The sequence below is a fragment of the Zeugodacus cucurbitae genome, chromosome 6 (genome assembly GCF_028554725.1).
Source record: "Zeugodacus cucurbitae isolate PBARC_wt_2022May chromosome 6, idZeuCucr1.2, whole genome shotgun sequence".
NCBI lineage: Eukaryota > Metazoa > Arthropoda > Insecta > Diptera > Tephritidae > Zeugodacus > Zeugodacus cucurbitae.
The window spans coordinates 40,456,648-40,480,332 of record NC_071671.1 but is presented as its reverse complement, the minus strand read 5'-3'; the positions used below and the strand labels follow the sequence as shown (position 1 = coordinate 40,480,332).

The window sequence follows — 23,685 nt, the reverse complement described above, 5'->3', positions numbered from 1 at the left end:
AGGACTCCAGTTTGCTTTGTAACAACAAAAATGAACTCGGAATACTACATTAAGCTTATTGATGAAGTGCTAATTGATTTCGGAGAGGAATTTATTGGACAGAATTTCGTTTTTAAACAAGACAATGCTGCATTCCATCGTTCAAAGAAAACAATTGATTTCTTGCTGCCTCGAAATATAAATTTTCTCTTGGCCTGCAATTAGTCCTGACCTAAACCCTATAGAAAACCTTTGGTCTATGTTATCAGCCAAAGTTTTCGAACAGGGTTGACAATTTGATATTGTTAAATGCTTAGGAAATTCCAGTAAAAAACAACAGACGACGGTAAATATAAAAAAAAAAAACATTTGCAAATTGTTCAGCATGATCAGTGTGTACTGTAATGACAAAGTCAATGAAAAAGTAGTTCAGCTTGTTGCATCAGCCAAATGGCTAAGCTTCACGACAGATATATGTAGTGATTCTACAAAGACGTGCTCTTTGCAAAGTTTCACAGCTCATATTGTTCAAGAGCCACGTAGGCTAAAAGTTATTTTAGAAGCCAGCGTATAATATAAAGATCATACAGCAGAAAATATAATAGCTGGATTAAACAGTATACTCGAAGAATATAATATTACAACGAAAATCCATATTGCTTTATCTGACAATGCAGCAAACATGACAGCTGCGATGAGATTAGGAAAAGTTAAGTGGTTAGGATGATTTAAAAATGGCGAACACTAAAGAATTAAATCATAAATGTCGTGAAATTGTGGGCCATTTCAAAAGAAGTGAACAGGCTTATCGATATTTAAAACAGTTTCAGTACACCATTGGTTTGCCATACCATACCTTAATCCAGGACATTGTTTACAGGTGGAACAGCACAAATATGATGTTAAATCGTCTATATGAACAGAAAGCTGCCATTAACCTATGCATTGCCGAGTGAGGTTTGGTAGACTTTCTAACAGCAAACGAATGGGATACCATTTGCAATCTAATTTCAATTCTAAAGCCTTTTTATCAGGCAACTAAGGATTTGTCCTATGACTCTACAAGTGCCTCTGTAATAATTCCGTTAATTGCAAAAAAAGCTGGATCATTCTGATGCTGATGAGGCAGAAATATCAATGCTAAAAGAAAAGTTAGCAGCCTCTTTACTACGACGCCCAAATATATTTGACTCCACCACCATGTAGAGACCAAGTTGGTAACCTGGTAACCGATGTCCAGGGCATACTGGGATTATGGAGGGAACACTTCTCCGACCTGCTGAATGGCATTGAAAGTACAACACCAGGAGATGGCGAACCCGATTCCCAAATCGATGACCATGGAACAGATGTTCCACTACCCGACCATGAAGAAATGCGAATAGTAATTACCCGCTTGAAGAATAACAAAGAGGCGGAGCCGATAGATTACCGGCTGAGCTATTCAAATACAGCGGCGAAGAACTGATAAGGTGCATGCATCAGCTTCTTTGCAGAATATGGTCGGAAGAAAGCAATCTCAGTGTGTTCTGCCCAATCCCAATCTGGGAGATCCCACAATATGTGCCAATTACCGTGGGATAATCTTCCGAAATACTAAGTACTATGTGAAAGATTCAACAAACTGATTGGACCTTCTCAGTGTGGCTACAAACCTGGAAAATCCACAATTGACCAGATATTCATCATCCGCCAAATCTTGGAAAATACCCGTGCAAAGAGGATCGATACACACCACCTTTTTGTCGATATTGATTTTGATTCATCGGAAGCAACAACCGCGTTTGTTCTGCTTTTCCCGCCTGGATAATGTAGCGAAGCGAATGGGTCTGAAAGTGAATGAGGAAATATCTCCTGTCATCAGTCTCCAGCATCAACAACACCAACAACGTTAGCCTCGAAATTCAACGCAGAATCTCTTTTGCCAACAGGTGTTACTTTGGACTGAGTAAGCAATTGAAAAGTAAAGTCCTCTCTCGACGAACCAAAATCGAACTTTACAAGTCGCTTACCATTCCCGTCCTGCTTTATGGTGCAGAAGCGTGGACGATGTCAACATCAGATTAGTCGACACTAGGAGTTTTCGAGAGGGTTGCGCAAGATTTAATTCAGAACATTGGCAACGGCGAATACCGCAGACGATGGAACGATGAGCTGTACGATTTATACATTACATTGACATCGTTCAGCGAATAAAAAGGCAACGGCTACGCGGATTACGACTTCCATGTCCACCGTCCTGCTGTTTTAAGCAACCAACGTCTTTCATGGTATAAGCAGTTTCACGTACTATTTACCACCCGCTTAGTGCTGCACTATCAAGCAAAAGGAATTAATATATAATTGGATAGAAGATTTTGTACACCGACAGTAGTGACATCTAATTATAAAACATTTCCCCATCAATATACTCTCGGAATGTGTTGATTATTAAGATAAGACACAGTTTGACCCACATATTCGGCATAAAGTCAACTAGAATAACGAAAAAAATCTTATATATTACATAAGGGTTAAAACAAACTTTCCTAAAAGCAGCGAAAGATTGTATTGGATTCAAAGAGTATAAGCCAACATCCTGGATTTCAGACTCCACATGGTTGTTAATAAAGAAACGCATATAAATACAAATCAGTTAAATTCCGCCAAGACGAGATCCGCCAAGGTGGCACTACAACACACTTACAGCAAAACCGACAAGCTAATAAAAAAAGCTAGAACGGATAAAGGAAGGTGGTTAAAGAAGGTGTATTTGCACAACAATTCAAACTCCATGATGTAACATCGACAAATAGCCTGAGGCTGATCGACTTCGCCGGGGCCCGAAATATGGTCGTCTGTAGTACTAGATTCCAGCATAAGAAAATACATCAAGCTATTTGGCTGTCCTCAGATCGAATCACGTGCTACCAGAACGATCATGTTATGATAGATGGACGACGTGCAACCAGATCGAATCACGTGTAACCAGATCGACATGTATCCAGTGCTTTTGATGTGCGTACACTCTGTGGTCTTAACATTGACTCGGACCACTGTCTTGTAGCTAAGATACGAACCCGCCTCTGTGCAGCAAAGCGCACACGTCAACAAACACAAGGAAGGATCGACAACGGTGAAGCTGCAATCACAACCGACAGTCGAACGATCTTCTACTCGACTTGCACTCCTACTCATCTGCAACTCGGTATAAGGGAACTGTAAAGCGACATATCACGATCCTTATGTACAGCTGTAACCGAACCTATTGGTTTTCGGAAATGTCAAAAAAAAACCGCTGGTATGATGAGGATTGTCGTCTCGGAGAGGACACATACTGCCTACCTCGCTATGTTGCGATCGACCGCAACACATGCAGGATAGGATAGATACCAAGAGCTGAAGAGGGAAGCGAGACGCATTTACAGACAAAAAAGAGAGAGGCCGAAATGGGTGGGTATGAAGAGCTTGACAAGCTGGCCGACAGGGTTATGCTCACAAATTCTACGAAAAGATCCGGCGACTAACTGAAGGTTTCAACCCGGAGCACAGTCCTGTAGGACCCCCAGAGGTGATCTAGTAGTTAATGACTTGAGTATACTGAGTTTGTGGAGGGAACACTTCTCCAGCCTGCTGAATGGCAGTGAAAGTACAACACCTGGAGATGGCGAACCCGATTCCCCAATCGACGACGATGGAACAGATGTTCCATTGCCCGACCAAGAAGAAATCTGAATAGCAATTACCCGCTTAAAGAACCACAAAGCGGCGGGGGCCGATGGATTGCCGGCCGAGCTATTGAAATACGGCGTCTGATAAGGTGCATGCATCAGCTTCTTTACGAAATATGGTCGGAAGAAAGCATGCCCGACAATTGGAATCTACTGCTGGCCTACGCCAATGAAATCGATATCATTCGAAACAACATCCGCGCCGTTAGTTCTGCTTTTGCCAGACTGGATAAGGAAGCGAAGCGTATGGGTCAGGTGGTGAACGAGGACAAGACGAAATATCTAATGTCATCAAGCAAACAGTCAGGGCAGCGCGCCACGCATCTCTCCTTTAGGCAGTTTGGCGCCAATTGGTAATACCAAGTGAAGACAGGTCCTTCTCCACCTGGTCCTTCCATCGGATTGGAGGTCTATCTCTTCCTCGGCTTCCACCAGCGGGTACTGCATCGAAAACTTTCAGAGCTGGGGCACTTTCGTCCCTTCGAACGAAAAACATGAATTTTATAAATTCAGGCCACATACTTTCAAGGCAAGACGGATCGGAAATTGTAGTCGTTTAAACTCAAACGGCAAATCGGTTGGTATCACCGGAATCCGCTGAAAGAAAACTTCCTCACCTTCGAAATTTCCTTTGAGTAACATGGTATAGATCACATTGTTCATAAATTTTTTGTACCACTAAACGCGTTCAGTTAACCAGTTTTAGTTGGTTTAAGTTTCGAAGCATGACTAGTAAGGAGCCAATCTTTAGTCGTAAATTGTGCGATGGTAAGCCGGACACATTCAAGGATTTAAAAAAATCAATTGGATTACAGTTAGTGACTTTTATTATGCAATTAATGGATTTGAATGAATGAAGTGTACCAATGATCTCATTCTGAATTATGTATTTTAGGTCATCTTCATCTTTAATCTTAGCCTTGCTCACTCAACCATTCATTATATTTGTGTAGTATAAAATATATTACTACTCTACAACCAAAAGCATAATCGGTCATCTTCTATTTGAATTGTTATTTTTTATACATGAGTCAAGTCCACTACTATGAGTTCATATCTATTATAATTATAATTATAGAGAATGTAATATTTAAACTTTCCTTGAATCAAACATTTAATTTTATTGTCGGAAATTAATATGAAACTATTAAATTACATCTACAAACTAATTGGTCTTTCAGAAGTTGGTCTAAAGATTATGCTTTCACTACAATTAAAGGGCAAGGAATGTTCGGTCAATGGATATAAAATGTTGACTGATTACATTTAGGATGATTAGGACTACAATAGTTTTATTTTGTATCTTTAAATACGTTCTTGCAATTTCTTTTGGACTGTAGTTTTCTTCAATCGTACATATTTGAAATCCATTACGTGAATTAAAGCGATCAGCATCTCAATATATACAACTGAAGGGGGTATTCTGGTCTAGGATTTTGAAAAAAATCGACTTTCAAAAATATGACCTTGGAAGAATTTTTCAAAATTCGACTTATTTTCGGAGATATAGCCGATATTGTGACGTGGCGTCCGAACCGGACGAGCGGTCTCCTAAACTTTAAACACTTTTACTCGAAACTACTTTTTTTGAGGTGGTTGACATGATATCTCAAGTTCTACTGAACCGATTCCTTTGAAATTTTTATATATTCTTTATACAATGCTCCATCGTGTCTGTCATGGATTTCCAAAAATTTTGATTTGAAGTATTTTTAAAAAATCGAAAAGGTCGAAAAATCGGGACAAAAATTTTTTTTTTCAAGTCGACGCCATTTTGTTATTTTTTTTTTTTTTTTTTTTTTTAAATGGTCAACTCGATATTAATGAAGAATCTTCTTGTTTTTGATTTCTACAAGGGTTGAAAACACGTCAACCAGGACGCACCGTTTTTTTTTTTGAAGCCCCCACTCCACCGGCCTGTATCACAGACAACATTAAGTTTGCGTTTTTTATACCACAGTTTATTAAAAAGTATCCTATTTCCTGCCCCCGGCCCTAAGCTACATCCAAACCAAATTTATACCAAATCGGTTCAGCCATTCTTTAGTTATAAATAGTTGAACTAACGCGACTTTCTTTTATATATATAGATTAACAATCCAATTATGTAAATTATACTTCACCATAAAAGTATGTGACATCGGTTTATAATTTTCCCTAAAATCGCTAATTAAATATATGTGTTGTTATTCTAACTTCTACATGTTATCTATTACCACCAAAGAAATGTCATCTTCAAACCCAATAATGCTTTGTATATTCCCTGGAAGCCTCGCTTTTCCACTATTAATGAGCGATGGAGAAGTTTTTTAGTATAGATTTAATGTTATGTTTGGATGCTAAGTTGAAGAAATTTTTGATTTTTAAATTTTGTTCACCCTTCCATCGTTTCCCACTAAAAGCCTCTCCACAAACTGTTTTCCCTAAGCTCATAGCTTCGATAGTAAGCCTTTCCTGAATCCGATGGGTAAATCATTGATAGCCAAAGCCTATGTTTTTAAAGATAGCTGCATTTATCGCTATATTCAAATGTGATCGGTAAAGCTTGGCCTTGTTGTACTTCCACGATATCGAGAGAAGGAGAAAGTTGTTGTACTTGCAAACGTTGAAGGAGAGGATAATATTTGTCCTCGAGTAGGGAGCTTTCAAAAATTCACCTTATATGATGGGAAATAATGAAAAAAGGGAGTTCTGAATATCGGACCGAACTCTGATTAACTGACTTAAATTATTCACTCAGAGCCCACCTTCAGTTGTTTTTTGGAAAATAAATGTAATTCACTTACTTTTCGATCGTCAAAAGTAGTCTATTGAATCAAAAAGCCAAAAGTACGAGTATTTCCATTTAATGTAATTCATTTTACATAATTAATTTATTGAGTACCACGTTTCAAAATATCTAATGTGATGTATGTATGTATATTTATGTAAGTATATATGAGCGTTGATTTTATCTATACCAATACGCTATATTTGTATTGTAGTATTTAATTTTCTGTAAAAGTTACATTCATAAAACGTTTAATGCAAATGCAATACCCACACATACACACAAAGAAGTGCATGCACGCATGTACAAGGGTTCAACGACCGTTTTTCATTAACTTCTTCCTCAATACCCCTCATGTAAATGCTAAAATCGGATTTAAAAACTCTTTCTTAAAATTAAATTAACGGAAGATCCAGCAGCGTTAGTGTAAACAATAGTTCAATAATTTTACGTTTTAAGCTAAAATTGTACAATAAATCAATTCGCCAAGCAAATCAGTGCGTTTGATAACATCTTTTCGTTTCAACTAAATTTTGTCAAATTAAAAAAGTTGGAACAATAAATTATTTTTTGTTTTTTTTTTTTGTATTTTTTCAATTAACTTTAAGAGCTTAAAACTCTAATTAATTAATTTAGTTACATTGAGTATACGCATACATGTGTATTGTAAATCCTTAGACTACGAGCTAATTAAAAATGCATGGCATATTGCATACTCCACGTCCACACACACACTCTCTAGCGACTGCGTGCGCATGCTCTATGTGCATTTAAAAATGTCGCACATTTAATCCTCATTTAAATTTTCTACATATTCGCTTTAAATGCCATACTTTCTGCTTGAAATTACCTTGCTTGCTTGCCTTGCTTAATGGATTACTTAAATATTTGATTTTTGTCGCTAAAAATTCCTTAAAATTTAAATAATTACTTTAACGTAAATAAATTGCCATCCAGAGGACTATCACATTGGAATGCGGCGCACCAGTAGATATTCGGAGAACTGTTGCCCTTCGACGCCACCGCCGGTGCTCGCCTCGATGGTGAAACCGGCGTTGAGTAGGCGTGTCAAGACCTGCACCGAGTTCAATTTGCAGTAGCCGTTCAATGGAAAGCGTATGATTTGCCTCCAATCGCCCTGGTTCCACGACACGCCGCTGCGGCTGGTTTGTGTGCCCTGATTGGCCTCGGGAAAGACTTCGTCGAGGAGTGAGCGCTCGGCGGAGAGCATGATACGCTCACCCAAATCGGGTGATATATGCAGTGCGACCACTTCGTAATTGTATTCGGGGGAAGAGTTGGTGCGCGGGCTACTTTTGATCCGTGCCGGTGGTGTTGGTGGCGCTACTAGATAATTGCCATTGCGTACGCGATCCTTGCGCATGCTCTCCAATTGTTTGATCATCGCTGCAAGTAAGAAAATACATACGAGACGATTAAGTTTTTGGAATGTGTTTAAATTCGTATAATTATGTATAGGAAATGAAACAAGTTTATTATTAAGTGGAAAATAATCATGATTTAATTGGAAGTATGAATGACTGAAATATATAAAGTGATTTTACAGGTAAATACTTAATTTCTTAAATGGATAGCTGTCAAAGTAATTAAATGTATTTGAAATGTATTCGGGTTGGTAAGTCGGAGTTCGAAGAATCCTGAATAGACTTTCCAGGTTCTCTAGTTTTAGTGTGGTTTGTTAAGCATTAAAATAACATAAACTGAAGACAAATCGTATGTTACCATAAATGAAGAAGAATCAATTACACCTTGGTTTCTATGAGACTTAGTTACCAAGACGTCTGAGTGGTAAATAGTTCAAACTGTTTATTGGAACGAACTTATGATAAGCATGTGACTTATCTCCATTATACTACTTATAGTTTAAACACTATAAATTAGTGGCCTATGCTGATAAAGTTGTTGTGAAAAAATACAGTTCCCTTTAAAAAATGATTCAGTTATTGAGACAATTTTATACAGTTCTCTAAATTTTGGTTTATTGACTCATGACCAGATAAATATTAGTCCTTGGAATTATTCTCATAAAATACTATGCAATATTTTTTACCTGTACTACGTCAATAGATTTGGCCAACTAATTCGAATTAAAGATCATATAACTGTTTCTGAAGTTAATTGACTTTACTAATCTTAATCCATTGAAAAATAAAAAAAATCTCTAATAAAAAAAATATTTTTCTAATGAGCGTCCGCCTTCCGAGTGCTAAAACCTCCGATTTTATTTCCGCCATGAGGAAGATTCTCAAAAAGTCAAGGAGGCTTTACATTCTCTGTAACGCTAAACTAGTATACCAAGATTAACAAGATGAAAAGAGAATAGCGTGAAAAAATAGGTAACACTTATAAAGTTGAACCAACGGAACTCTTAGAGGTGGATATAAAATACTAGTGTTAAAAATGGATGAATAATCGAAATTTAATTAAAATGAATTAAAGTCTAATGTGGACCCATTTAAAAGTTGTACGATGAGCATGGCAACGTTCACTACTGTTATAAACTTCACATTCCACAATTTATGCCATTGTAATGAAGAATGCATTAAATGTGTCTACTTACGTTCCACCTCAAAGTAGCGTGCCTCCTCGAGTAACAATTCGAGATCTGGGAAATCATCGGCAATCAAAAGTCTTGAGTTTCTCATGAAGTTCAGTACGTGTCGGAACATGCCACCATCACGATCAATGAAATAGTGCTGTTTCAGTGAGTCCAACACAATCGGTATGGTACCGTTGAAGAGTTTTGCCAACTTTGAGTCCGGATACTTGGTGAGCGTTTCCAGTGAGCTGGTGTAAATCGTGCCACCAACATCGATGTGTACGGGCGCCGTATAACGCGAGGCCGCTGCTACGCACGGTATACCGGTGATGGGCTTGTGATTGGCATGCAAATAGGAACTGGCGCTGGCAGCAGAAGTGCTGCCAGGAGCGCTGGATGCTCCACCGCCCACGCTGGTCGGCAAACCGATGGGCGGTACCGATGAGCTGGCTGGCGGTGTGGGCGTGGGCGAGGAGGAATTCGAGATCGTCGGTGAGACAGTGGGTGAGGCGCTAAAAGCACAAAACGTAAATTCAGTTTGAATCAGAAAATATATGTGTATGCGATGACTGCCTACCTTATTTTAATGTCGCCTCTGGCAAAGATACGCCCCGTCGATGACAGATCGCGCGGTTCGAGCGATTTTGTATCTCTTTCGCGTTCGCGGTCCATATCGCATTTTTTTCTGCAAGAAAAAGGAAAGCATAAACATTTTACTAAAATTTTAGTTGCTAAGCTTGAGGCGTGAGTTTATTTAACAAATACTGCTGTGAGCATAAATTCAATTTCAATTTATTCAACCTTATCGAAATGAACTACATATTGCAAATCAAAATAAGTTTTGTACTGACTTTAGCCCGAAAACTTCAGAAACTGATTGGCCCACTATTCATATGCGATTTGACATATTTCACACTTTGTTTACGACCGCGCCAACACACTAACTCGCGCACACTTCAAGACTCAATCCTTTTCGCTTTCCCCACATACACCGGCTTTGCGGCATCCGCGCGTAGGTTCTGCGCGCTAAGCTAGATTGCTGAAGAAAATGCCGCAGTGCCTGCAGCGCCAGTACCAGCAGCGGCGTGTAACAATAACAAGAATGCAAATATACTAATACAACAACAATGTGCGTGGGTTACAGCAAGCAGCCCCTTTTTTACCCCGTTCGCCATATGTAACTGGCGCTCACGAGGTCTTCGTATATTCCTTTGAGCTATAAAAGGTTTGAGGATCTCCATTTCATTCGGTTTATTTTGTTGGCGCATAAAAGCTTAACTTTTCAGCTTTGATTTTTTTGTCTGCGTTAAAAGTTATGTAAATCTTTGGCAGTCAACACAGTGTGCCACATGCAACAAGTTCTAAAAGTAAGAGTGCGAGTAAGTACATAATAAATGTAGCCGTTATGGAGAAGTGTGTTGTTTTCAGTCGGCGGGCTCTGGGTTGCGAAGCTCGGAGAGACTAAGATGGCTTTTACTATAAAGAAAAATATTTTGAAAGAAACAGTCCTGCCAAGAGCCGGTCAATGTCGAATATATCCCCGAAGAGGGCTTTAAGCTTACAGCACACTGTACGAGTATTTGTTTAATAATTTTTTATTCTGAATGAATGCTCTTTGAAACTGTGGACTGACACATATTTGTAGTATTATATTAAGAAATTTTAGACTTATGAATTTCTATTTGTCAATATTTAGTTATTGGTTTGCATAGAAATTTGGAGAGTAACTAAATATCAGCAAAAATAAACTCATAAACTATAAAGCAACCCACAATATTCGAATGGGGAAATCAGTTGAAAAAGTTTGCCAAAGTCAAAAGAAAATCTGAAGTAAATGCCTGAAGCTGAATTTATATTTGTTGTTGTTATTTCGAGTCAAAGATTGCAGCCGTTTAGTTAAGAAGGTATGTGCTGTGACCAAAGCGAAAATGGCGCACGAGTGTTGCCAAAGAGTGTGGAGTTTTGTATTATAAGAAACTGTTCACTGATTTGCGAAATATGGATATTAGACAACATTTTTTAAGCGAGAGCAATAGAACAAAAACTCGGATAACATTTTTCTAATGGTATAAAGTATCCGGCAAAGCACTGTCAACATGCCAAAATTGTCAAAAGTATTTCGGGAATGTTCTCTGCAACTACAACAACAAGTGGTTTCTCCTATTTTGGAAGGTGAGGGTACATTGTGTTCTTGACCAAATGGATATTTAGACTTCATAAATATCGGAAGAATATTCCTCTGTACAAATGGGGATATTTTTGGGGCTGTGTCTGGCATAAGGTTATTATTCAAGATACCAAATATTCTTATATATGCTCTCACCCTAATTACAGACGCCTAAGTAAACCGCTACAAATTTTGTGGTTGCACGAAATGTGGAGCAGTTGCAACAAGCTGTTCATATGAATGTGAATCTAAAGTTGCGCTCGCTGTTTTCGATGTGGCCCATTTTGCTCAAGGCAGTAGCGAGCTGAATTTCGTTGCGCCAAGCAAACCCTAACATTGAATTATTCCATATGAATCTATCTTTCCTTTATGTTTCGTACCTCCTGGAGCACATGATAATATTTCATCGTGACGAAAAATGCAGCAAGCTTAAAATTCCTGCGGGCTCTATAGCCGGAATTAGTGCCATACATAGAAGGGTACCACAACAAGTACATGCAACACAAATACTCCCTCACTTGAAGTTGCACGTAGATGCAAGAAAGTGTGCAAGAGCAAATGTGCGTACTAAACTCTGAGTAAACTGCTCCTGGAAGTTTTTCGAAAATCATACAAATATGAGCTCAGAGTTTACTCAGTTCCATTCATATTAGAAAAAGCTCGATAAGCTGTGTCTACATGCTCTTAAGGCCGACGCGTTAGTGAAACAATTAGAGCAATTAGAATCGATGTCGAGAATTTTGACTTCGACCTGCTGCTTCGACCGGCAGCAAGCAGCAGCAGCAGCGCCTGTTCAATTAGCAGTGAGATATATGGAACAACAGCCAATAACATAAACTCTCCGAATGCTGCCTGTGGCTCGATGTGTGTGTAATCCTTGTGGCTACGTAAGTTGGAATGTTCCTTTATCCGTGCACTCTTCCGTTCATGCCTCCCCAGTGCGACGCTGCGAGCTACAAAAAAGAGAAAACTTTTCTTTCCTCCGCATATTTGTTTGTGCTTACTTACTAGTATATGTGTTTGTATTTGTATTTAAAAGATATTGCATGTGCATACGCACCGATGTGCCGGGGCCGGTGTAGGTGTAGGTGTGCATGTGCAAACATCTGTATCTTAGCATACGTAGAAAAGTTTTTCAGGCATAAACCTTATCTCAATTTTAAACCGCCCTCAGAGGTTTTGTGCTTTGCTTCGGCTCAACTGAAGCTAAAGCTGAAACCACAGCACACTAAGAATGTCACACATATGTAAAATCCTATAAGCAAAACTCGGAAATACACAGACTTCCAAAGCCATGCAACAATTCTCTTTAATATCAACAAAAGCCAGCAACGGCTCAATGAAGGCATCGTGGCCAGGGAGTGAGAGATAAAACAAATGAAAAGTACCTACAAGCGGATTTGTTTGAAATAACATGCAAGTAAATGTGTGTGTAGCTACCCTGTGAGAAAATAATTTAAGTCTTGTTTAAGTTTTGAAAGTTCTGATGCGATTTTGTTTTTGCACATAGTTAAAGTATGCGCGCCTAAAATTATGCAACATCGAAGATAAATAGTTTTCTATCAACAGAGGCAGGGTCTTGAATAATACAAATTTCCGTTCGAGCTATCCGGGTTTTACTGCAATTTAAATGAATGATGAAACTGGACCGACATATTACAATATAATAGGATGTAATAATTAAAAAATGTAAATATTTTTTAACTGACTTTTTAAACTGGACCTCTAATAATATTATATGAAAGTCGTTTTGTTGGACCTTTTTTAGAAAAATTGTGAAATAATTACGTATACTATAATCCTGACGGTCGTACAAAAATTGTCGAAACACTTTGGATTATGTTTGGCCGTTTCTTGGAAAAAAGTGATATCTATAAATTTATATTAACCTCATCATCGTTTAACTTTATTAAATTATAAAACATCTCTAATAGTTTTGGAGATAGAATCAGAAAAAGTTACTTTCTTCATGTTGGCTTAAAGCTTTAAACCCGTTTTTCTTGAAACTGTTCTCAAAGTCGGTTGTCAAGATTTCTCGAGAAACCCTGAAATTTTAGACATCTCATCGGGATACAATTTACAAGGACTTTAATTTTTTAATCACAACTTCATATTTAATTTATAAATATTTATTATTTTTTTATAAAAAAAATGTTGTAAATATGTTGTGTTTTCCCAGACGAAACCCATGTAACATTGTGGAGCACAAATTTCCCAGTTGGGTATTTGTTGCGCTGCTTCCGACGCCTAACTTAACAATACGGCGCTTGCAGCTTGGTGTTCTTATGAAATATCGTTTGTCCTCCCACAATAATCAAAATATCAAGTTCATAGTGCAGGCAAGGCGACAGAATAAAACAGTGCATAAATGGCGAATGAAGTTAAAACGGGGAGGCAAAGTAGGGACGACGTCTCGTTGTCGCCGAAGCAGAAAAACTGCACTGAGAAATTATCGCCCAAAGGCGCAACGAGGTAGCGGATATACTGGAAGGCGCGGAACAATGGGTTGACAGTGGATGAGCAATAAGAGTTTTATTTTTAATAAAATATTAGAAGAAAACACCGTTAGACCAACGTATCGAAAATAAGTTAAGATGACGTATTGGATATTTTATTTATAAAAGCAGTGTTTGTCTGTCAGTAATAGTATATAGAAAATTGGTAAGATTTGCCCGAGATTCGGCCCTATATTATTTAAAAAATATTAAACAGAAAAAACAGTATTATAAATGACACGCCAAGCTAAATTTTTGAGGATAGCTATGAGAAGAGTCCATTTTAAGAATTTATTATTATTACTTATCCAAACATTTTTCTTTTCTCGAACATTACATAAGATTAGGTTAGGTTAGGTTAAAGGTCTGATCTAAGGTATCTTACTCGAATAGTTAAAGTCACCAATCATTTGTGATACCTCAAACTCCAAGAGACCTCGACAAAGCACTTTGGGCCAGTTCAAAATGTGTTGAGGCGGTTAATATCGTTCTACTAACCCTATATACAACTTTTCTTTACTATTTAATACTCTCGCGACACTGTGCGGCTTTCAAAAACTCGAAAAGAAAGACAGTAAATCACTCGCCATATGCAGGGTAGGGAATCTTTCCATATCGCATACTTACTACTCATTTGAGCAAAACTTTGAACTCATATGGATCTTTCTGCATACATACACACATATGTATATATTTTCACATACGAGCGTATTTGCATTTCCCCTTAAACTTCTAAGCGCTTCGCTTAAAACGTTACGAAAGTTTTCCTTCTCTACTAATTTTTCGCAAAGTAACCGAACTAATAGACGTATACTGCAACTCCCACTGCCCCAATGCAACAGCGCCAGCAGCAACTCCACCCAAGCATAAGCCACCAACAGCACCAACAACAGCAAGTAAAGTGTACACACTCATACATACGTGTATGGACTAGATGAAGACACACCAGAGAATTGCACCTCAGGCAATGTGGGAAACAAAAACACAAAAAAGAAGATAGTGCAGAACGAGAAGGCCGAGTTGGAACAATCTAAAGCTGGGCAAATCGATGAGGTGGACGATGATGACGACGCTGACGATGATGACGACGCTGACGACGACGACGACGACGGCGATAGCATTGTCGGATGCGAAACGAAACAGAGCAAAACAAAAATATTTGGAAAACTAAAATAACAACAACAACAATAACAATGGTGGCAGCAATGTTTACAAAAACGAATGCGAAAGAAGCACACAAATCAAAAACTCCTTTGGGCCAAGTTAAGAAAAATTCATCGCCGCTGGGCATTTGGATGGGTTTCGTTTCATTTGGTTTGATTTTGGTTTCATTGCGTTACCGCTTCTTCGCCGCGACACACGCCAACACATAGGAACGCGTCCGTTTGCCAAGCACTAAGAGCAAGAGAGCTCGTCGTTGTTTGGTTGGTCGGAGTCGGAGTCCAGGGTCGAGGTGGTTCAATGTTTGCCTCTTTTTGTGTGTTGGTTGGTAAGATGTTTATGCGGTTGCTTGTAGCTTGTTGTTATTGTTGCAATGTTGCCTTTTGGACTGAATTAAATCACAACGCTGATGAGATGGCAAATGAAAAACTTTGGCCTGTGCGCGCTGCGACGCGGCAAGAAACTGTGTGCACACGGCGAGTAGGCGACGAGGTAGAGGTAGTGGCAGCAATATGTGGAGGCAAACAATGCTTAGAGCTAAAAGGCGATAACGACACTGAGCAAGGACTCGGATGACAATAATGGTGACGGCAAAGGCGGCGCACACGATCGGGCTGCTAGTGGTGATGATGGCGCTGGTGCTAGTGGTGGCGGTGGGGTGACTTCGCTGACTGGCTGTTGGGTTAGTAAGAGTATGGCCGCGAGCAATGAAGTATGCTTGGCAGTATGGTTGAATGATTCGTAGGGGTGACGGTGGACATGCTACAAACGAAGTGGATGTAGTGAGCATGTATGTGTGTGTGTGTACATGAATGCCCCACAGCCAGAGAAGTCGCCGTAGTGGGAATAGAAGTTACATTCGCCCTTACTATGCTTCAGAACGTAGACACATACATATTGTATGTATGTAATTGTATGTGGGTGACTTATGAGTTGATATGCAATATATATGTGTGCAAATACATACATATGGACATGTTGCATGTATGCGACTTGCTTCTATACAGTAAAATGCATACACATATGTATGTACGCTTGTATGCAAGAAGCAGCGCAACAAAGTTGTGCAAATATATTTGTATGGGCACTTGTAGATATTAAAAGACTGCAGGGCTTTCAAAAACAAACTTTGAAAAATTTATTAGAAAATATGAAATAAAGAATCTACGTACAATCCTCGATATATATGTACATAGATACTATACATATGTAGATGTACACATATATGTATATTTGTAAGTTCAAATATATAACAAAATGTACATTCAACTAATAAAGCACTGGAGCACTGCAACAGTTTTAGAGTGTAATTTATTTTTGAGATGTAGAAATTTTTCAAAATATGTTGCGTTTACACTACACTACACTGAAACATGACGAGAGAGAAAGGGCTATTCTTGGGTCCAGTCGAACATCATATGCTTTCGATATTTCTAAGATTTAAAGCTGTGTGAAATATTTCAAGATATCTGCAAATCTTTATCGTTAAATATTGAACTATATTGTTTGGTTGTTGTTGTAGCGACAGAAAACATTTTTCAAATCATTTTGAAGCAGCTATGTTTGTAGTGTTTGGTTAAAATCCGTGCGCGTTCTTAGTTATGTAGACCCGGCTGCCGTGGGAACACAGGTCAAACGTAGTTTAAGTAGAGTATTATTCTGGTTTTCAAAAGTATCTTCTAAACTCGACTTCAAGAAATTAATATCGTATAAACTAAATTAGATAGGAATGACTTGACTGACTTTTATTCCGATATCTTTATTGATGCCTGTCATTGTCATTGTGCGTATTTTAGTACAGTTTCAAACCTCCAAGTATATTTCTACCATGAAAAAGGTGTTCCCTGATAACAATAAACCGTTGAGACTACAACTTGAAGAATCGTAATGAACTGCAGGAACAAATCTAACATACATAAATGGCATAAATGAAAGTAACTTAGAAACTCATTTAATAAAGGAGTGTATATGGAACTCCTGCAGAAAAGCCATTGCTCAAATTGGGGACTTCGACCAGAATTTGTACACTGGCTGTACACAAGTGTATCGATATTAACCTTGTTCATGGTTCATTAGTTTGGAGGGAAGCACAAAAAAAAATGTGCGGGTTAAGTATTAAAAAAAAATAAGTTTTATAAAATCGACCAAATTGTTAGTTGACGCCTATTAGGCTACTTCTTGGGAGCACACATGGGGTTAATCATAGTTTATTTCCGGCCGCTTGGGTCCGGCGTTCTTTGATTCCCTTTTCAAACAACCAACCAATACGTTACTATCGTTGTGGTATCTTCCGATATTTATTCATTTTGCTGTTTCAAAATATTATATATAAATCTTAAGGATTTTTCATACATACATCTTCAAGCTCTTCAGCTTAAATCAAGAAGATCGTTTAAATGCTTAAAGAGAAAAACTTGAATTCAAAATGAAAAAAGAAAAAATATTTTTTTTTTTCAGTTTATAGTCGATCCTAATTAATATAAACAATAATTTTAACATTTTTTCTCCATCATGTTTTCCATAATTAAGAAATGAGAACTGTTGGAACACTCTTTCATTCAGACTGCCTGACTTCCATGACCATTATTCATGGAATGTGTGAGCATGTTAATCAACACTCTTGTGAATAATGCCAACAACTAACTGTAGGCGCTGTGACTGTGCGGGTATGTGTGTGTGCGCTGGTTTGTTTAAATAATTGCAATATTACATGTATAATTGTTTTTACGGTTTCATTGATACTAGAATATGAACTGTACTGCTCTGAGTACTTTTACTGGCATGGCGTCTCTGCTGTGTGCCTTTGGTTGTACTGCTTGTTGGCCAAAAATTTCATTAAATCTCTCCCATTGTTGAGTTATGTATCTTACATGGGCGCGCCTCCAGCTACTTGTCAAATTCACATACGAACACACACATACGAACACACCTCTACACACATATGTACATGCATGTTATGTGAATAAAAGTAAACTTCTCAGTTCATGCATTCATTGAGTCTTATGACCAACGTTGTTACAGTGGTGGAGCATTGCGGTGACTTTCTTTCAACTAACCGATATTTTACTTGCAATCAAAAATTTCTACAGTAAGGAGATTCATTGCTTTTGGCCATTGATATTGATATTGCTATTTTGTATAACTCGGCCATACATGCTCACATATACACACAAACATATTTCGATTTTGTGAAGCAAAATGTCCGCTTTGGCTTTTTATAGAAATATCTCTTCTTCTTTATTAACAAAAATATGTCGTTGTCTTACAAATTTATTAAATTTCACGTATGAGTAACTACAATATACCTATGCAAAAGAAGTTGATATTTTAATAATAAAATCAATCAGTTCAAAATTTATTTACACTCTAGCGATAAAAATGGTTTTAATTTGAAGAACAATTAATTTTATTTTCCACTGGGGGTACTGCATCGAACACTCTCATAGCTGGACAGCTTTCATCCATTCATTAAAATATCAAAGTAATAAATCGATTGGTTTTCAATAATTTCTATGTTATACCTATACAGATACTTGTTGGTTGAGTAAGTATCGATATAAAACTGTCTTCGAGTTGGCATACTCTTCAATCAGACTGGTAGCACTTGCAACCTTGTCCATATATGCTCTCTGATATAGACTAATATTTGTATACATACATATGTATCTATTGTGAATGTTTGGTTTATTGATTTTTACTAAATATAATATATTCACACACACATGAACTCAACAATATATACCTTATTCACAAACAATTGTAAATAAGAATGCCTTTTGTTGACTTATTAAATTCAAATTAAATTAATTCTAGAGAAGAAATTAACATCTTAATAACGTTAAAACAATTCGTTGCTAGTTTTTATTTATGCTAATTTCATAATGTTTTTTGGCAATAAATATTGACTTTTCGATTTGTGAAGCTTTCATTGAAATTAATTGATAAAATCATACAGCAGCTACATACAGTGCCGTGCAAATAAAATAATAAATATAAATTGATTAATTCAATAATTTCAGTTTGACATACTGATGTTACATTTTTAACTAATTTTTTCCATTTGAAGTAAGTGCTAATTTACTATAAGATGGTTTAAGAGACCAGTACTTGCTTTTAATAAAGAAATATATTTTTGAGTTTTCAACTCAACAATACAAAAAAGCATGATTATCAAGAATGCTGAAACGAACGTAACGCCCCGTCTTTATAGACAATAATTTTCGCCAATCTTCCCGCTTTATTGGCGGATAAAACTGCTATTAGGAGACAGTTTTATGTAAGAGAAGTACTTTGCTTAATACCGAAGCGAAGATGGCGTTTTCCTGTTGTCGAGAGTCCTGATGGGATAAGTCCAATTTTAACGATAAATAGAGTTATTGAGTATAGTAGTAGTATGGCATAAAGCTCATATTAAATCCAAGAGTTCGATTTGGGTTTTCTTTAAGAATCTGTCATGTCTACAAAAACTGAAAATCAGATCTGATTCGCTTTAACTACTACACCTTAAATGCAGACGATTTAAAATAACAAAAAAAATGTTTGGACACGGAGTTGAGGAAGATGTGAATACTAATTCAACAAGCGATATACAACTTAATCTATGGATTTTGCAAATCTATGACAGGGCTCGTACTTTTCTTCTGAAGTGAAGACTTTTATTTAGTTAATTAATGTATAGAAGTAGAGGTAATCTGTAGGTAATAAAGATCATCTGTAAGTTCTCTATACAAAATCTGGTTTAAGTCCAAAAAGTATTTTGTTCAAAGAGTGTGCCTTTACCAAAGATGTCGACCATTAAGTTTGTTTTAAAGAGTTTCTACGACGTCCAACCTCAGTGCAATAAATAGTTACCAAGGAGAATAACGTGCAAAAAACGAGTTAAGGAAGTTGAAGTATCGTTATTCGGGCATGTTCGGCTTTATAGCATGTTGATCAATATATAGCGTAATTTTCATTGTAATTTGGCATAATTATTCAAACAAACTTTTGCTGGAGAAAACTATTGTGCTAAGTACAACACCCTGGAAGGTTTGAGAAGATCTGTTCACTGTCAAAGATGTGCTGAGCGATGACAGGAAGGCTTCTTCTTGTGTTTAAAAGCGATAAACATTAACATATTTAATGTGAACTATAAAATAATATTAAATTGCAGAATATTTTAATTAATTGATTCCGCAACCGAACAGCTCCAAAGCTTTTGCTCACAGCTGCAATTGCTTCGAGTCCTGCGCAATCTGGCACTTTGCCTTTTGAGTTTCCCAGTGCGTCTCTGACAGCTTGTCATGCGTAATTTCCACATTTTACCGTTGTTGTGCCTCGTTACAGTTATGACTCGTGTGGATAACGAGCTGACTAGCAACAATGGTGTATAAACAAGAGCACGAAGGTGTTTGTTAAATGACAACGCGCAACCGTGGTGCAATAACAACGCAGACACATAGATACAATTGTAAGAACGGCTGTACGTTGCGCTAAAACTCACACTTGCACTGTCAACAGCTGCGACGGCAACACAAAACAAACGACATCGCCCCACCACCATCAGCACCGCCATTGATGCGTGTGCGTAAACAACAATGCAATAATACACGCGTGGCGCTTAATTAATGCAACGGGGAGGTGCGCGGCGGCAGTGGCAGCGCCGGCTTTATTGCCGCCAACTTCATCGACATCGTTGAAGTCTCATTAAGCAATTAAAAGATAATTAACACATTTTTGCACCTTGACTGCCAGTGTTGCCACACAGGTTGGCGGTGTTGTTGCTTTTTCACACGCATCGGCATGCTGTTTTGCGCTGGGCGAGTTTGCTTGCCGCACGCGCTTACGCAGAAGGTGTCAAAACCACTAAAAAGGCAACAACGCAACGCAACGCAACTTGACTGCCAGCGACAACAACAACAGCAGCAGCAATAGCAATAGCAATATCAACATGTCGAACACTTGCTGCACGGCATGCCGGTGTTTGTTGTATGCGTATTTAAGTGCACATATGGTGCGATTGCACCGACCAGTGTGTATGTGTGCTTGTTTTTGTTATTGTAGCATATGTTGCTTGTTGCACACAGCACTAGCTGCAACAATAACAAAAACAAACAACAACTCGGACTTGCTCGGCTGATTGCCACAATCAAAAAGTCAATTTACGCGCAACGCGAAATGGCAAGTTGCCACGTCGCGGAGTTGCAAATTGAGCGCGTAAAATTTACCAACAAAAGTCCGCCAAAGAGGACGGCTAGTCGCAAACGCACACACACACTCACCCACCTAACTGTGTCAACACAGGCAGCGCACGCTTATTTACATAAATGGCAACTGTTCCAGCGTAGATATGTATATCTGAGCGTATGGCAGTTACACATGTGCATATATGCACGGCAAATTTGAATAAGCGGATGTGGTGTTGTTGCTTAAGATAGATGGTCAATACTGCACCCAAAAATTGTAAGCTTTCAAACAATTTCTCGGCGATGGAGAATTTCGAGTTCGGTATTGTGCATTCAACTATTAAAACGTTATGAGGTGACCATGGGTAAAGGCATTCAATTACTGCCCCCTCAATGTAATTTTGTATTAATAATTAAAATAGGACCACATATGGGCAAAATAATAGGGTTACTTTTCAAAAAGCAGATTGACTCAAATTCTTTTGTATCCCTTAACGTAAACTATTAAATTCTTTGGGGAAGTTATTAGGGGACATCGTGGTTCTTAAGAACAAATAGCTAGCAATACTTAAAACAAACGTTTTCATTGACAAAATATATATTGTAAGTAAATTATTGTATATTTCAGTTTAATATTTGTATAATAAGCGGTGATTTTCATTAGTTTTTTTTTAAATACCGGACACGAAAGACAATCTGCAGAAGAGGAAAGTGAAATCATTTAAAACTTGCAAAGTAGAGCTAAGAGACAGTGGAATATGGTTAAAATATTTACATGTTATCAATACTTTGTTTTATGCCTTGTTATCAATAAATCCGCATTCCAGAAAAGGAAAGTCACATAAAACGACAAAAAGAGATGACCCTATAGAAATTACATCAACGTATGATCGTTTTAAAGCAGTGGTCGGCACGAGAGGAATTGTGACTGTGTAGGTGAGCACGAAATGAAAGATACCCAGCGAGAACTCTGTAACCTTCCATTTTGAGAATGTTTTAAATTTTTACATAAAACATGATTTTTCATACTCGTTTATTAATTTTGGTTATTTTACTATTAAAACAAATATATTAGATCATAAACGCCTTAACAATACTGTCTTTAAACAACCTAAATCCATTAATATAATACATAACATAAAACGACATTCATAAAAGTAGGCATTTCGCGCAGGGCACTTATGCAAAGTGCCATAGCCATGCGCGATATTTACTTGTTGCTGGTTCGACAACGACTGAACGATAGAGCGAAAGCGTACGTGTGACTTGAGTCGGCACAATTGCTATGCAGTGCCGACCACTGATCTACAGTAATAGCAACTGAACTAAAATTGCAAGAGTCTTCTCAAGGTAAGTTTAAAAAAAGTTGTATAGAGAATCATCGCAAGTGGTGCTGATGTTGACTTATAGAAAAAGATGCCAACGCTTTTTGTCGGCAATATCTCAACTACATTTGTTAGTATTGAAAATGACAAAATGTTAAAATCCCAAGAATTTTTCTCATAATTCGCGACATACCAGTAAAACTGGTATTCATAGGGATAGATGCAAAATGGCGTATAGGTGTTTTCCTGGCCTGGCGTTGAGTCACTATTTTGAATTAAGAAAAATGTGGTCATATACGCATAAGTTCAAATACTTGAAGATATCATGCTACATTTTGCTGAGAGGAAAATGCCCTTAAAATGTGTATATCAGCAAGACCACATTCTCGTGTGGCCCAACCACATCCTCGGAATGGTTACCGGACAATGTTGTTGAAGTTATTGGTTAGCCTCCCAATCACCAGATCTAAGCCCTACAGAAAAATTTTCGAAAATATCAAAGAGCACATAGGACAAAAATTACCAAAGTTATGCGAGAAGATGTTTTTAATTTTCATTTAAGATTTCAATTTTATAAGCAAAGAAGAGCAAGATTGAGTATTACTTTTGACTTAATTCGTTTTAATAGTTTTTTTCTATAGGTTTTTGAAAAATTTGTATGCGTGGTTCTATTGTCTATCAGAAGACGGAAATTTCAGTTTAATTGGGTTAAAAAGATCTGATAGAAAGTTAGTATCGAGTTGTTGGGTAGGATCAGGAAATCGTGGAAATTTAAAAACTTAACTCGAAATGACATTATATAAAGCTGGTTCAAGAGGTAACGAAGCAAATCATACCAATCTCCTTAAAGATCATAAAATGTAAAAGTATACACTTTACCGAAAAATTGAAGAAAGTACAGGTGTTCCCAAAAGTAGTAATGGATGGTTTTCGTATTGAAAAAGGTTCCGAAAAATAAATGTCACAAAATATAAAAATCCGAACAACTTTAACTAGTATCGAATTTTACTTAAGAAGCTGACTTGGATCACAGAAGACTATGACCGTCCCGAGCCAGTTTAATATAATTTATAAGCTGAGGAATTAAAGACATGGAAGGGAAATACCCTTGTAGACAAGTACTCCATATACAAATATTTAAACAGAGCCTGGATTCAAATATGTCTTCAGTGGCTTAAAGCCAATTTGAAGGAAAGCTGAGAGAACCAGAGAACCCGAAGTCTACAGGAACAGATAGTCGGTGATAAATTACTTGTGCTCTAGCCTAACTTTTGCGCTAACTCTTACTAAGCTTAAACTAAAGTAAAGTATACTAAAGTAAGCTCTAACTGATTTCGAACTGACTTTAAATGGA

The 23,685-nt window shown here is 37.6% G+C and overlaps 1 protein-coding gene across 5 annotated transcripts in view; it reads right to left on the bottom strand.

The window, feature by feature from the left end:
- Positions 1–4,593: 4,593 nt before the first annotated feature.
- Positions 4,594–23,685, bottom strand: part of LOC105218033 (BTB/POZ domain-containing protein Tiwaz) — a 75,130-nt gene continuing 56,038 nt past the window's right edge. For 3 of the 5 annotated variants that reach the window (XM_011193366.3, XM_054233741.1, XM_054233743.1), the window contains 3 exons: positions 9,597–9,704; positions 9,041–9,531; positions 4,595–7,866 (listed from right to left, as the gene is read on the bottom strand). In XM_011193366.3, the coding sequence (XP_011191668.1) occupies positions 7,424–7,866; positions 9,041–9,531; positions 9,597–9,704 (1,042 nt within the window). In that variant the 3' untranslated portion in view covers positions 4,595–7,423. Of the gene's footprint in view, positions 7,867–9,040; positions 9,532–9,596; positions 9,705–23,685 lie in introns of all 5 variants that reach the window. The other 2 variants (XM_054233744.1, XM_054233742.1) reach the window with 1 other exon arrangement.